At 36.3% G+C, this 15897-nt stretch overlaps 1 protein-coding gene across 1 annotated transcript in view; it reads right to left on the bottom strand.

Annotated features, from left to right (window-relative positions):
• Positions 1-7656: 7656 nt before the first annotated feature.
• The window catches only part of LOC110341506 (complement factor H), a 39436-nt gene continuing 31195 nt past the window's right edge, over positions 7657-15897 (bottom strand). Inside the window, 2 exon segments of the mRNA XM_040737037.1 lie at positions 7657-7880; positions 14212-14394. Coding sequence (XP_040592971.1) covers positions 7657-7880; positions 14212-14394 — 407 coding nt within the window.

Here is a 15897-nt window from a genome sequence, read left to right as displayed (position 1 = left end):
CGGACATCTTACTTCTCTGGCAGGCTACATGATGACTCCCTGTTACCCAAAGTTCTCCTGGACTCCCAGTCCCATCTATCTTGCTTCCCTATTGGCCAGCAGTTCTTTATTGACATATACACAGGACTTCCTCATCACTCCCTGATTGTTGGTTCAGTTTCTGTGAGTTCTTGTGTGTCCAGGTTAGTTGATTCTGTGGCTTTTCTTGTTGTATCTCACCCCTCTGTGGTGGTAGCTATGTCAGATGACAGGCCTTTCACAAGGGAGCATATGGAGTACAACAAACTGATTAGCCTAGCTACAATGAGTATACCCTGGAGAAACAAAGCACCCCCTGGGGAGTTGTATCCAGAATGCAACTTGCTCTTGCTGTGCCTTTCCTGCTTGCAAATATCTTTTATTTATTGTTTTGCATGGTGTGATTATTGATAGAAGAATCCCACTGTATCTAAAACAGTGTGATTGTTTGTTGGGAAAATCCCACTCCTCACTGGACAATTTTCTTGAGATCATAATGAAGATGATTTTTATAGAGGTGTGAGACTTGCTGAGGATGAAAAATAAAAACAAGGAAGTTTAATACCTTAAAAACCCATGAATCTTACCTGTGGAAAAGAGGCTGATGATCAAAAAAGGAAATTATGTCCCTACACCCAGTTACATTTGAGTGCCTTGCTCCTGTAGTGTACAGAATCAATAATAGGTAATTTCTTCTTGCATAGACATGTTTTCCCTAGGTGGTGTAAAAAGATAAGAAAAAACCAGACAATTAATTTTTCTCCCTCACATAAGTCTCCTGTGTGTGTTTAGTGGCTGTGTTCACATCTCTCCAGTTACTATGACCTATTGTAGCTGAGCTCCAGCACCCCTGGCTCACACAATCCTTTCCCTCTTCTACAGGAATTCCCTGAGATCCACCTAATATTTGACTGTGGGTATCTGCATCTGTGTCCATCAGTTGCTGCATGAAGCTTCTCTAATTATGATTATGCTTGCTTCCTGTCTATGAATATAGTCATGTTTGATTCTATCCTAGGGCTTAGATATCCAGCCTCTGCTTCCTGGTCATACACACAGTGTCAGGGGTGGGCTGCCTCTCTTGGTGTGGATCTCAAGCTGGATCAGTCATTGGTTGACAACTCTCAGAAGTTCTGCTCCACTTTTACCACAGTGTATCTTGCAGGAAGGACAAATTGTAGGTGTAAGATTTTGTGGCTGGTTTGGTGTGCTTTCCAACCCCTCCATTGGAAGTCTTGCCTGGTTACATTACTAGAAGTCTTAGCTGGTGTATACTTTGTATATTCCTGGTAGTTTCCATTGCACTAGGTTACTACTTCTACCCTGAAATGAGCCCCATTCCAGTTGTCTCTCCCAGTACTATCTCCTTACATCCTCCCCAACCTGATCCCTCCCTCTTATTCTGTCCCGACCTGCATCCAGTCTGCCCATGATATCTGATGTAATCCTCTTTCCTGGGAGACTCATGCATATTGTTAGATTTTGAGAAATGTTGTAAATTAAATTATTTCCCTAATATATTAATCAGAACAGTCATTACTTCCATTTACAAAAGTCGTATTTGTTCATTCTATATTATTATTATTATTCTATATAACAGTTATCAAATATTAGAATCTTCAGGAAGAGTCACCAGGGATTTTCAAGTATAAGGTCATAGTACATGCAATTTAGGTAATTCAATGTAAGCATCTTATTCATTTTTGTTTTGTTTTATTGCATACACAAATATTTGAAATACTTTATTGTTCAAAAGTGGTGACAGTGGGCAGCACAAACAATATTTTATTTTCCCCTGTTCAGTAATTCTGGCTGTTCATCATGTATATCCAACATTTTTTTTGTGAGATCTGAGATTCCTGTTCCTGTCTCTCTAAGGCTAGTTAGCATGAGGGATGTTCAATTCTGTCAATGGATTTTCTATATCCATTGACATGGCCTTGTGTTTTTTGTTTTGATTCTGTTATGTAATACAATGTACTGATGTACTTGCATATATTGGGACAACATTCCCTGTAATGATAACATTTTATAGTTTTCAACAATTCTTTCTTTGTTCTGTGTACCTAGTTTTTTTGGCTCAGTAAAATAGAAGATCTTGTCTACTTTTTTGTTCTTCATGCCTGCATATAGGTGTCTTTCCTTAGATTTGGATAATTTTCTTCTGTAATTTGGCTGAAGTATTTTGTGCTTGGATTTGGATTTCTTCTTCTATATCTCTGTTAAAAAGATTATGTCTTTTCAGAGAGTCCCAGAGTTCCAGAACTTTCTGTTTTATTTGGATTAATCAATGTCTTTCTCAGAGTTGTCTAACTCTTTCACCTTGTGTTCAAGCCCTGGTATTGTCCCTTCCACTTGATCTGTTCTACATGTAAGGCTTTCCATTCAGGTTTCTGTCAGGCTTCCTGACATTTATTTGAACTATAAAAAAAATAAAAAGAGAATTAACTTTTATATTTCAGTCAAGTCAACTCAAAAGTAATGTGCTCATCATTTGCAGGTTCTTCCTTTGTCATGAAGGGTTTTTATTACTTTTGCTGGAATATCATATAGCTTATTTAATTACATGTTGAAACTTACTGATATTTTTATTTCCAGGTTTGTTTTGGTTTGAATTTTGTTCAAGATTTGTATCTTTTTATTGAATTTTATCTTCTGATCCTGAATATTATTACTTATGGTATTCAACTGTTTGTGTTTCTTGGTTTTCATTTCATTATTTAATCACATCCTCTTTCAGTTTATTTTCAGACACCCTTATACATGTTATGTTTTTGCGACAGTATTTTATTCTTTCACTTTCTGGTGTTTGTGTGTACATGTGTGTGCAAGTATGTGTGTGTGCATGTGTGTGTGCGAGTATGTGTGTGTACATGTGTGTGTGTGTGATTTTTGTGCACACATATGCTAGAGAAAGGCATCAGATCAGATCTGGAGCAGGAGACACAGTTGGCTTTGGGCCTTCTTATGTGAGTGTTGTGAAGAAAACCCTGATCCTCTAAAAGAAAAGTACCTGCTCTTAACTGAAGTCATATCTTCCAGTCCCTATTGTTGTTAACTTGAGTTCATTGTCATTGTGTCATCCAATTGGTTTTCTCAAAGAACATTAGTATAGGACTACTAATTATGGTGGAGACATATCCATCATATTGATTTTTTATGTATGTATTTTTTCAAGAGGACCTGGGCATTGGAGTTAGATCAGGGGTTGTAAATTTGGTAAGGGTTTCTGTCTCATCTTTGTCTAGTGGGCATTTTCATCAATATCTACTGGTACCTGAACTTTGCTGGTATTGGGATAGCTGGATTGTGTGTCAGATACATTCTTGGAGATACTTAGTGCTAATGCGCAATTGTGGTATCAAAAATTGTCTGAGCTCAAACAGAGCAAGGTAAAGCTTCTTTTTGCACAAATGAAATCTCTTCATAGAAAAAAGTTGTCACTACCACTCACTCTGGCTTGAACCTGTGCTTTCATTATTTGTGATGTCATATCTTAATAAATTTATATGTGCTCAATTTTATCTGGAGGTCACTTCCGTTGGTATCATCCATCCCTTCTCATTCTTAAAAGTTTTCCATCCCTCTTCTGCATAACTTCCTGAGCCTTGTGGAGAGTGGATGATGAAGACATTCCATTAAGGACTAAGTACTTCAATCTCTCAGATTCTGCTAATTTCCTTTTGTAAATCTCTCTTTATTTCCTATCTATTTCAAGAGGTTCTCTTATTATAGGTGAGGAAGACACTGAACTAAGTGTAGAGAAGGATGGTCTTTGGAGTCATTCAGTGCTGAGAGAGGGAAGTGGACAAGAGTTCTCTCTCCTAACCATGATGCTATCTCCAACTGACATTGTTTGCAAGGGAAAACTCAGTTTTATTCAATGGAGACTCATAGGGTAACACTTAGAGATATGCACTATATATACCCAGCATCAAATGACCAATACAAACCAATCTCAATGGTATTTTTTAGACATTTGATATCATATTTCTTTGTTTTGCTTTTTTTCTTTGTGCCTTGTAGTATTTGCCTCTATATATGGTTTCCATATTATGTTTTTATGGGTTTTATTTTTGTGGGTGTATGTATGTATGTATTTCTTGTATTTTTTTCTTTTACATTTTGTGTATTTGATTGTCCTCTTTGTTTAGTGTTTGTTTGCTTTCTAAAGAGAAAAATGTAGAAATTGCATGAAGTCTAGTGTGTAGGGTTGTTTGAGGATTTGGTAGATGTTGGGGTAGAGAAAATCATGATCAGGATATATTTATGAAACTATATTTTCAGTTAAAACATGTCACTACAGTTGCTTTGAAGCTAAGGTTGAAAGGTAAAAGAAAGAAGAAGGTGTAAGTGATCAGTGGGGCACACAAAGTGTCAGCCAGCTCAGTACTTCAGATGACTCTCTCAGTGTCTCAGTGAGGAGCATGCGCAGAGTGCACCTTTGTGGTATGCAGTAGACTCAGAAGCTAGTCCTCATGCAGTCAATAATTGAGGATCCAGGGTTGGGATTGGGAAATGCTACCATGCATGCAGATTCTCAAATGGCAGGGGTCTTAGATTGTGAAGAGGTGGGAATATATACCTAATTAATTTTTTAAAGATGAGTCCTGTTGTGTAACATGTGATCAATCCTGGAGAGTGTTTTACACGCCTTTGGAAAAATGTGCATACTACACTTGTTAGCTAGCATGCTATGCATGTGTCTGACAGGATCAATTACTTAAGTTCATTAGTAATGCCAAGTGGGTCATTTTGGTTTTACATGTTGGTGAAGTAGTACAATTTTGAAGATCAGGACATTGTGTATAACATATTATTCATGTCTAGGGTTGTGCTGTGTTTCTGTCTGTCTAATCAATCCACATTTAAAATAGAGGTATGAGGATTCTAGTGGGTAATATACCTGAGTTTATTTTTTTGTCAGGTCTATGTATATGTTTCTTACATTAAGTATGTTAAACACAAACCTAACTGTTACATATATTTAGAGAGTTGGTTTTTATCATTACACAATGACCTTCATTTTCTTTTATTAGCTTTTTGTTTCAAGTTCTATTTTGTCTGATGTGAGTCACAATCATGCTGTCCTTTGCTTCACATATCCGTGGACTGTATTTTTTATTCCTCTGCTATAGTCTCAGTGTGGTTTCTCCATAACATTTACATGTGTTCCACATCACATTCATGATGATAAAGATAGTGGTTTTTAATTATAACTGGATTAATAGGTTCTTTTTTCATTAACATATTTACTTCCAATACAAAGAAATCAGAGAGTGTTTCCTTGCCAAAATGCCACTAGGCAGAAGCATTCAGGAAAGAGAAAGCAAAGCCTGACACCAAATCTTATGCCATCATCTTAGATATCTTGTGTCTTAGGTTCTAAAATTTAGAAATTCATGACATGAGTGCCTTTTAAGCTAACACATATAGTTTATGCTAATTTGTTACAGTGGTGCTGACAGGCAATTATCTTCAAAAGTGTTCAAGTTAAACACAATTACTTTTGTTTATTGTTTTTACTAGTAATAGTAAAACATTTCCTTGATATTTGAATAATTGGTCTGGCAACTCTCCAATTTCATATAATAGAAGGTTTTAAGATATCTGCTCAAACTTGGAATTGTTAATTACACCTATATTTTCATGTTAAAGACTCAAAATATTTTGAAAGTTAAAAATATCATTAGACATTTCTTTCTTAAAATAATATTTTATGGCTAAAAGCCTATTATGATAATGGTACAGTTGTCGAAAAATAAGGATAAACCTTAATTTTCCTCAGTGTACACTGGAATTACAACCTTACTAGCAATGATACACTGAAAACAATGTAATTTTAAATCCGTTTAAATGCCCAATGTTTTATTAATCAAAGTAAACCAATATGAGGCTTTTGAAATGTCGTCTGATGAGGGAGCAGGAAGGTTGAATCAAGGGAAGAATAGAGGAGAGCAAGATAAGAGATACTATAATATAGGGAGCCATTATAGTTCTAAAGAGAAATCTGGTACTAGGGAAATGTCCGGAGATCTACAAGGATGACCCCAACTAATAATCTAAGTAATAATGGAGAGGCTACCTTAAATGGCCTCCCCTGATAATGAGATTGATGACTATGCTATATGCCATCCTACAGCCTTCATCCAGCAGCCAATGGAAGTAGAAGCAGACATCCACAGCTAAACACTGAACTGAACTCTTGGAATCCAGTTGCAGAGAGGGAGGAGTGATGAGAAAAGGGGTCAAGACCAGGCTGGTGAAATCCAGAGAAACAGCTGACCTGAACAAGGGGGAGCTCATGGATTCCAGAATGATAACTGGGAAACTAGCATAGGACTGATCCAGACACCCTGAATGTGCTTGTCAGTAAGGAGGCCTCAGCAATCTATGCAGCCTCTTGTAGTAGATCAGTATTTATCCCTTGCATGTGAATGGGAATTGGAGGCCCATTCCACATAGAGGGATACTCTCTCAGCCTAGATACATGGGGGAGGGCCTAGGCCCTCCTCCAAAGGATATGACAGACTTTGAAGATCCCCCATGGAAGGCCTTACCCTCCCTGAGGAGCAGAATGGGGATAGGATAGGGAATTAGTGGGTGGGGAGGGAGAGGGAACTGGGATTGACATGTAAAAGACTCTTGTTTATAATTTAAATAGAAAAATAGAAAAAAAACAGAAAAAGAAGGAAAAAAGAATTGTTTTCTGGTTATCTGTTATCTGGTTATCCTATCAAAGTAGGAACTATGGTGAGTTACTCCTGCCAATTTTCACAGTGTCATATTAAATATAGAGACCCTAGGAATAAAGATAAAATGTTAGCAGTATTTGATGGACAATTTTCACTTTTTTGCTATCATAAAGTTAGTAAGTCATAACAATCCACTGCAAATTATAAATTGTCTTTAAAGTTATTAAACAGCAAGTAAATACTATTACCTCTGATGATAAATACAGTAGTTAATTTTATTAATTTGATTCTATTTGTTGTTAATTTCCTTTTTAATTTGGGCACAAAGTATGTATATGCTTATTGCCTGTTTACCAGTTATGCAGAGTATTTACAGGTTTGTGACAGTGATATAATCCTATTCACAGTTAAGATTTAATTCATTTGTATAATTACTTTAATATTTCAATGTGTCAAATTAACATATTCAGAAGTTCATGCATAAAATGTTCCCTAAGTTTATTTACTAATACAATAGTAGTATATAGCAATTACTTACATTCATTACTTATGTTAAATATGACAGTTTGATTATTACATATTTGTGAAATATTACTAATTTTAAGGTGAAGCAATGTCTTCCATCCATCTTTAATCAAAGTCTTAGATCAAAACTTATGGAGGAAAGTTGGAGAGATTTTGAAAAGTGGTGGGTAGACACAGACAATGAAGTAATTTTGTCCGATTTCTTGCCATTTTTTATTGTTCTAGGACATCACACATTCTCCTTTAGGAGTTTTGAATGCACTGTTTTTGCATTTGTGGCAGTGGTTTCTCAGGCTCCAAATTAATCACAAAATATCAATGCAAGCTTATACTTGTGAGAAGAAATGAATTAAACAATACTTCAAAGATAAATTGAAATTGTATTAGTAATATGCAATGCATATTTCTAAACAAACGTCTATTCATCTTTTGAACTAATATGTATTTTTAAGCAGCTGGGATAATCGATGTGACCATCAATGCACATTGTACGGAATGGAGGTGATGGATTTGCCTTTTTATATCCAGATTTACATGTAAATTCAACATTGGCCCCTGATTGGAGATAAAGCTTTTGGCTTTCTATCCACCTTAAAATTATATTATGTTTCTTCATGATCTCCTCTGATATTACACATGCATCTGAAAGAAAAATTACCAAAAGGTGATTAATATATAAACCTACAGCAATTCAGCTTTCAAGCATTATTCCTCAAAGTTTATAAAAACCTATATTAAACCAGCACATAGAATTAGTTCATCATATTGAATAGCAACTGGTGACAAAATAATGTTTTTGATGTGATAATTAGATTTCAACAAGGATTACTGATATCATGAAAGAAGATACTTAGATTTCAGGACATTTATGGCTGTTTGCATTGATTTTTATAGCACAATACATAAAAGGACCCAGAGACAGATATTGGGGCTCAAGCTTCAAGCTGAAGATCACAAAAGCAAAGCAGTTGGTCACTAGCTCTTACTCTACCTCAGAATGAAGGGCAAGCCTGGCTCCAGCAAATCTCAGACTATAGCCTCTCCTCAGCCTGTCTGGAGAATCCTGAGACTTTAACATCTTTTTATCCTAAATGTGACTGGTGAATGAATGCCTGATACTGACTACTGAAGACCCTGTTCCTATCTTTTATACCCTTCTAGTTCTGGGATTAAAGGCGTGTGGTCCCAGGTGCTGAGATCATTTTTGTGTGAGCTGTTTCTCTTTATGACTGGATCATTCTGTGTAAATTTGGGTGGTCTTGGACTCACAGAGATTTGTCTACCTCTTAAATATTGAGACCTGAGATTAAAGGTATGTCCCACCACTTCCTAGCTCAATGGCTGCTGGATTAAAGGAGTGTATCACCATTGCCTAACCTCTATAGCTTGTGCCTGACTTTGCTTTCTGAAACCTCGGGCATCTTTAATAAATCATAAATTTAGGTATTGGAAAAAGGTTAAGAATTTGAACCTTGACATGTATATGATATTCAGAACTGATATTCAGTGAGATGCATATACTTAAAAATAATGGAATTAGTAAGCCAAATCATAACTACCTTCAAAATGTCCATCATTTACCCACAGATTTGTAACTATGAATAGTGTTTACTTATTATGAATTTGATTTTCATAGTTTTAGAAATAAGTCTATCAAAATACCACACTTGATAAGTGACAATCCTGCTGGAAAACAGCTTCTGCAACCACTACTCTGGCCCCTGGACTTCTTTACATTGCTAAAAAAACAAGAGGACATAATATCCAATTCATGCTGTCTGCAACCAATTAATTTAGTGGTGACATCCTGTTTCACAACTCATGTGTTCATTCAGTTCTGTAAAGGCTAGAACTAACTGATACAGAGTGGGTGCCAAATTTCCATAACCACATCTCCCATTGCAGGATCTGGTCTCATGCCATCGTTTAGTCAGAGAAGAATCCTACTGACCTCTCTCTGAGATGGGTTCCAGGAACAACAGTCCTTGAGAGTAGCAGATTTACCAACCAGTTACTGAGAAAGACTGCATCTTCTATCAGCTACCACAGCCACTGTAGGAATCTTGGCACAACACTCACTCTGTACCTTATGATGTCTACCATACACCTGAGCTGATAAGTGTCCTCATTTAAGCATAATTCACAGAAACCATGGTTCAAGTTGTGTCCAAAGGTGTTAATTATAGACAAATAACCCCTAGGTTCTACATGGAATTAACTCCAGAATTGTTGTCCAAGATGCATCCCCAGTAGAGAACTTCCTCTTAGAAAGTCTCCATAAGACACATCAATAAAAGGAGCCACTATAGGTTTAAAGACAAATCTGGCACTAGAGAATTATGTAGAGATCTACAAGGATAATCCCAACTAGGAATCTAAGCAATAATGGAGAGGCTACCTTAAATGCTCTTCCCCTATAATGAGAATTATGACTACTTTAAATGCCATCCTAGAGCCTTCATATAGTAGCTGATTGATGAGGAATGTTATTCGGTGTATATAATTGTCTTATAGGTTGATTAACAAAACACTAATTGGTCAGGCAGGATGATAGGTAGGACTAGGAGACAAGGATGATTCTGGGAAGTGTAGGCAGAGAGGAGTTGTCATGTGACCCAGGAAGTGACATAGCTGGGCAGAATCAGAATACAAGCAGGGACAAACAGGAAATTTCTCTCTTCCCTTCCCTTCCCTTCCCTTCCCTTCCCTTCCCTTCCCTTCCCTTCCCTTCCCTTCCCTTCTCTTCTCTTCTCTTCTCTTCTCTTCTCTTCTCTGTGGACATGTTGAGCAGTCAACATATAGGATACCAGAGGAGTAATAGGTACCTGGACCTTTCTCCGGTCAGACAAGACCACAGGGAAGACTTAGATTAATAGAAATGGGGTTAATAGTTAAGACTGAGGTAGCTAATAAGAAACCCTAGTCATTGGCCAACAATTTCATAGTTATATTAGTCTTGCGTGTTCATTTGGGGCTGACGCAGCTCTAAGAGCAGACTGGTGGGAAAAATGCTTATTACAGCTTATGGGAGCAGAAACAGAAATCCACATCTAAGCACTGAGCAAAATTCCTGGAATTCAGGTTTAGAGAGGGAGGAGTGATAAACAAAGGAGTCAAGACCTTGCTTGGAAAACACACAGAAACAGCTGACCTGAGCAAGTGGGAATTCATAGATCCCAGTCTGGCAGATGTGGAACCAACATAGGACCAAACCAGTCCCCCTGAATGTGGGTGTCAGCTAGGAACACTGGCCAGTCTATGGGACTTTTGGAAGTGGAACAAGGATGTATCCCTAGTGCACGAAAGGACTTTGGGAGCATATTTTACAGGGAAAGACACACTCTTAGCCTGGATACACAGGGAAGGGCCTAGGCTCTGCCCCAAATGACTTGACAGCTTTTGATGATCCTTTATGAAAGGCCTCACCCTCCCTGGGGAGTGGATGGGGATGGGATAGGGGGGTCAGTGGGGAGCACAGGAGGATGGAAAGGATAGGGAACTGGGAGTGATATGTAAAAAAAGATTTTTTCTAATTTAAATAAATTTATAACAAAATAAAAAGAAAGTCTCCATAAATATAGTGTAGAAAAAGTCAATCCAGCAGAAGCACACAAACACACACACACACACAAACCAACACAGGAAATATGAAAAAAATGAAGGCAACAATACTCATTCAAAGTTCTAGTACTCCTCCCATAACAGACTCTAAATGTACTGTCATGAATAAAGGTCAGTTGAATTTTTTAAAATCATTTTAAAACATAATTAGTTCTGAGGGAACATAGAAAAATAATTAAAGAAGTAAAAAAAGACAATGCAGACTATAAATAAAAAAGATCTGTGGACAAGATACAGTTTGAAATAGATTTAGACCTAAAAATTGGAAACTAACAGCTGTGAATGTTAAATAAAAATGAGTCTGAAAATGTCACTAGGAGCAAAATCCTGACCACTCCAAATGGCAATTCCAGCTCTTTAGAAATTCATTGAGATGTATTATTGGATTTAACCAACCAACAAACCAACCAAAAATAAATTCTTAAAGTGTAAAAGTGGAATGAATATATATCTAACATAGCCAGCTCAATAAAATGCTCTAGAAAGAGCAACATTCAAAAATGAAATATTGCTACCAATATCAAATATTAAGTACTTATAATTCCCACTAGAACAGAAGATATAAAAATAAGTATTGGGTAGAGTCAAATACATGTGCAAAAGGTCTCTTAAAAGTTGTTTTAGCATGCTTGAATAGTTTTCATATTTGCTGTAGAACACACAAAACAAAATTTTTGAACAGCAAACTCTTCCAAATGCCTGAATTAATGAATATGCATTGGAGATAAGTTAAGAAGAATGCTTACTTATTTTGTTGTTTATTACTAATTATTTTCTCCATCATCTTTTTATGCATAATGTACCACTATAAGATATACTTTTTTAGTTTTCAAGGACTTTGTATGACTTCTTGAGGGGAGATAAGACTGCCCTGTGCACGTTGGATATTTGGGGCTATGGGTGGGATAATGACACAAATGGGGGGGTCTACAATTTGGATGGAAGTACAATAGAATAATTAAAGAACTGGAACTTGAGCAGCAAGAATGAAGCAGCAGATATCATTATACTTTATTTCACATACAAGAGGAGACCCACAGTAACCGTGACATTGGGATGAACAGTCCAATGAATGGGAAAAGAGCTTTGAAAAGTTGATGTATATATGTATAGTTCATAGATAATACTAGTTTCCAAAACGTATGTCAGAGAACTGACAGCATATTCAATAAGGGGTAAAAAGATAACTAATATCAAATGGACATGGTTAAATTTGACTCCTGTCTATCACTTTTTCCAATAATCAATTCAAAGTGGATCAAAGACATAAATGTGAGAACTGAAACACTGAACTTGTAAGGGAAAAAAACTGGTAATACTTCACTGGTTTTGGACACTGATTTTTGGCTGGAATCCCAAAACATAAGATACAAAAGCAAACATTTAGCAATGGAGTATATCACAATGAAATACTTGTATATAGCAGAGAACATAATTAATACAATTAAGGAGTTACAGCTGTAGACTTGGGAAAATTATTTTCAGTTATTGCAATAGCTTTACCTATGTTTTATAAAGGATTTCATATGTCTAGAGTAAATATAGAATTGAAAATACTTTTAAAAAATAAGCAACCCAAAACTGGGTAATATGAACAGACACTTATCAAAAGCATAAATATATATGCTAGTCGGGGGAATAAGTTTCTTAATATCATTAACTATCATTTTACTGCCAAACATAGCTTCAATGAGATACTTTATCACCTTTGTATGGCATTACAGAAAAAAGCCTTAAAAATTGCAAATCCTGATGAGTGTGTAATGGAAAAGGAACTTGAAAGCTGTTGATGGGAATGTGAGTTTGTCAGTTACTATAGAGAACAAGATTCAGATTTCATAAAAAATATCTAAACTAGATCTTCCATATACTATCGCTGTATCCCTCTGTTGATAGGTACCAAGAGGAAATGAAAACAACCTATTGAACCTGCATGTATACTTTTATTGGTATGTCAAGTAGCTAAGATGGAAAAACAGTCTGGGTGCCCATCAAGGGAAGAATTTGTAAAGACAATGTGGTATGATTATGTATGAAATATTTTCAGACATTATAGATTTTTGTATTATTTAATGAGAAAAAGGCATTGAAGAACATTAGGATAAATGCACCAAACACAGGGAAAAAGTCCCTGCTGTTCTTTCTCACATAGTGGAAAGAAAAACTAACATTCTCTTGAATGCTGACAGTGATTAATACAAGTTAGATGATTTATCTCAGAAAAGGATAGATTATATAAGGAGATTGGATTTAATGATTTTGAGGTGTATGCAGGTGTGGTGATTTGAATAAGAATGGCCTCTGTACTGTCTGGTTTGAATGTCAACTTGACACTTGACACAAGCTGGAGTCATTAGAGAAGGAGCCTCAGCTGAGGCAATGACTCCATGAGATCCAGCTGTAAGTCATTTTCTCAATTAGTGATCAATGGGGGAGGGGCCAGCTAAGGGTAGGTGGTGCCATCTCTAGGCTGGCAGTCCTGGGTTCTAAAAGAAAGCAGGCTTAGCACACCATGAAACCAAGCAAGTAAGCAGCACCCTTTAATGGTCTCTCCATCAGTTCCTACTTCCAGGATCCTGTCCTGTTTGAGTTCCTGTCCTGACTAGCTTTGATTGTAAGCAGCAGTATGGAAATGTAAGCCAAATAGATGCTTTTCTCCCAATTTGTTTTTGGTCATGATATTTAGTTGAGCCAATAGAAACCCTAAGTAAGACAGATCCCATAGTTTCATATATTGCTTATTCATGAAGAAATGTTATTCCTTGAAAATGATTGGGGCTGTGGCCTTGTTGGACTAGGTGTGCCGTTGTTAGAAGTGTGTCTCTGGGCATAGGCTTCAAGGTTTCAAAAGCCCAAGTGAGTCCCAGTGTCTTCAGCCTCCTCTATTTTCAGAGCCAGATCTATAACTCTCAGATATTTCCCTGCCATCCTGTCTGCCTGTGTGCCACCATGCTTCCCCCATGATTATAACAGTCTTTACCTGTGAAGCTATAAACAATCCTTAATTAAATGCTTCATTTTGTAAGAGTTGCCACTGTCGCTCGCAAGTCTTCACAGCAATTGAGCACTGACTTAGACAACATGTGTGGAAATATCATGCTGGCACCAAGTTTTATGGACATCAATACATGTAAGTAAAAACTCAATAATAAAAAGATCATGCATAATTTTGTTTGTCTACTCTATTATACAAAAATTAAAATAATAATCTTACTTTACTTGCACTTTGATATTTGAAAATCAAGCAGTAAGCAAAAGAGTGCTTTTAATCTGTGAATGTTCTATTATTAACAGTAAAATATCTGTATCATGAAACAGAATCTCCTATGGCCTATGAGAATGAGGTACTTACGTAAACATTTTGGTGGTTCAGACCACTCTCCATCTATACATGTTATTGTCTTGTTGCCCTGCAGTTGGTACAAGGACTGGCACTGATAATCAACTGAAGATGATGGTTCGTATACTGGTAATGGGAAGGAGGTTATGTCTCCATTGTCAATAGGTGGAGGAGGCCCACATTTCCCTGTTGAGTCTAAGAACACAATGTTTGATGTTTGAGAGATCAAATCAAAGTACAGGCTTAAAGCGAATCAGTGAAAATACAGTGATAAACAAGTCTTTAGTGATTTATGGCTGCAGAAATGACTACTTGAAGATATTTCAATCATATACCTGAGAGTTACAAGTTCTTCCTTTCTTCTCACCTAGAGAACTTACTGAAGTAGAGAAAGCATGTATGCTCTGAAGCCTTCCAATGGTAGTAAATGTATTTAACAGCTTCTAACATACAGAGGCCAAGGTAGACAGGCAAGATTGCTCTGTTTTCAAGAAACTGGATTATTATTTCTCTATATATTCCTGATCTTCATCAGTTTGTAGAAACACACATTTATAGACAAGAAATTAAATCTTATAAAGTTACAAAACAAATTAGGCTTTCTCGTTTCCTAATATTGGCAAAGTATGTACAGGTATACATTTGCTAAATACAACTGGAATTCTTGGACATTATATATTTAATATACAATATAAGAAGAGAGAAGGCTTTATACCACTTTTTTCTCTTTTGGACTGCAGATTGTTCTTCTGAGACTACAGGAAATGACTGAAATCAAATATTGATAAAATTGTCTCTTGAGTAAGACATCCAAAGGAGCATCATGAAACTGAACAGTACTCCAATGATGCTTAGAAGAAAAGTAAACTGTTCAAGATCCAAATACGATGTTTTATTGTGAAGGAAAATGAAAAAGTTTGGCATGAGGCGTGAGTATGCATATTTATGAATTGAATAAACTCAAACAGGACAAGTCCCATGAAGTTCATGCAAATGCTTGTATTGAAACTGCCTAAAGAAGACATCTGGGGAAAACAACAAAGAAATCGTCACCAGCCTCACTGGATCAAGATCCAAAGAAATTGACTTTGCATCTGCCACCATGGAAGCCATGGGAGGTGAAAGAAAATGGGAGTCAGCCTTTAATTCTAGGTTCTGTGGTGCTGGTCTTTCCAATAAGGCCATTAAGGAAGACTATCAGATAAAGGAGGATGAAGAGGGATTATCTCTAACACTGAATTCTTCGGAAAGAATAACTACCTGAATTTGTTACAGAAACAAAAAAAATAGAAATTAAGACTTTAAGACAAAATTAAATGAGGGGTATATATAGATGACCTTTCTGCTCACAAAATTATGTTTGTGGTGAATTCTAACATTTCAGAATTGTGCTCAATAACAGCAAATGCTAAATAAATCTTTATTTGCAACATGGGAAGTGGGAAATATAAATGGACTTTAAAGGTAAGTACAGTTTCCACATTCCATCAAAGTATAAAATATCAACAACAATACAGGATGACACTCACATACAAAAATGCCTAATGTGGATTCAATAACAAGTGGTTAGGAAATTATTAGAGATAACATAATCAAATAAAATATGCATGCCAAAAATGAGATTACTGAGAAGTATTTCTCCTAAGTAAGAGAAATAAAGAAATGACAGATAAACATAAAGAATACACAAATTAATAA

The sequence above is a fragment of the Mesocricetus auratus genome, unplaced genomic scaffold (genome assembly GCF_017639785.1).
Source record: "Mesocricetus auratus isolate SY011 unplaced genomic scaffold, BCM_Maur_2.0 Super-Scaffold_100676, whole genome shotgun sequence".
In the NCBI taxonomy this organism is placed as follows: domain Eukaryota; kingdom Metazoa; phylum Chordata; class Mammalia; order Rodentia; family Cricetidae; genus Mesocricetus; species Mesocricetus auratus.
Note: the sequence above shows the minus strand (reverse complement) of the source record. Positions and strands in the feature narration are given on the sequence as shown.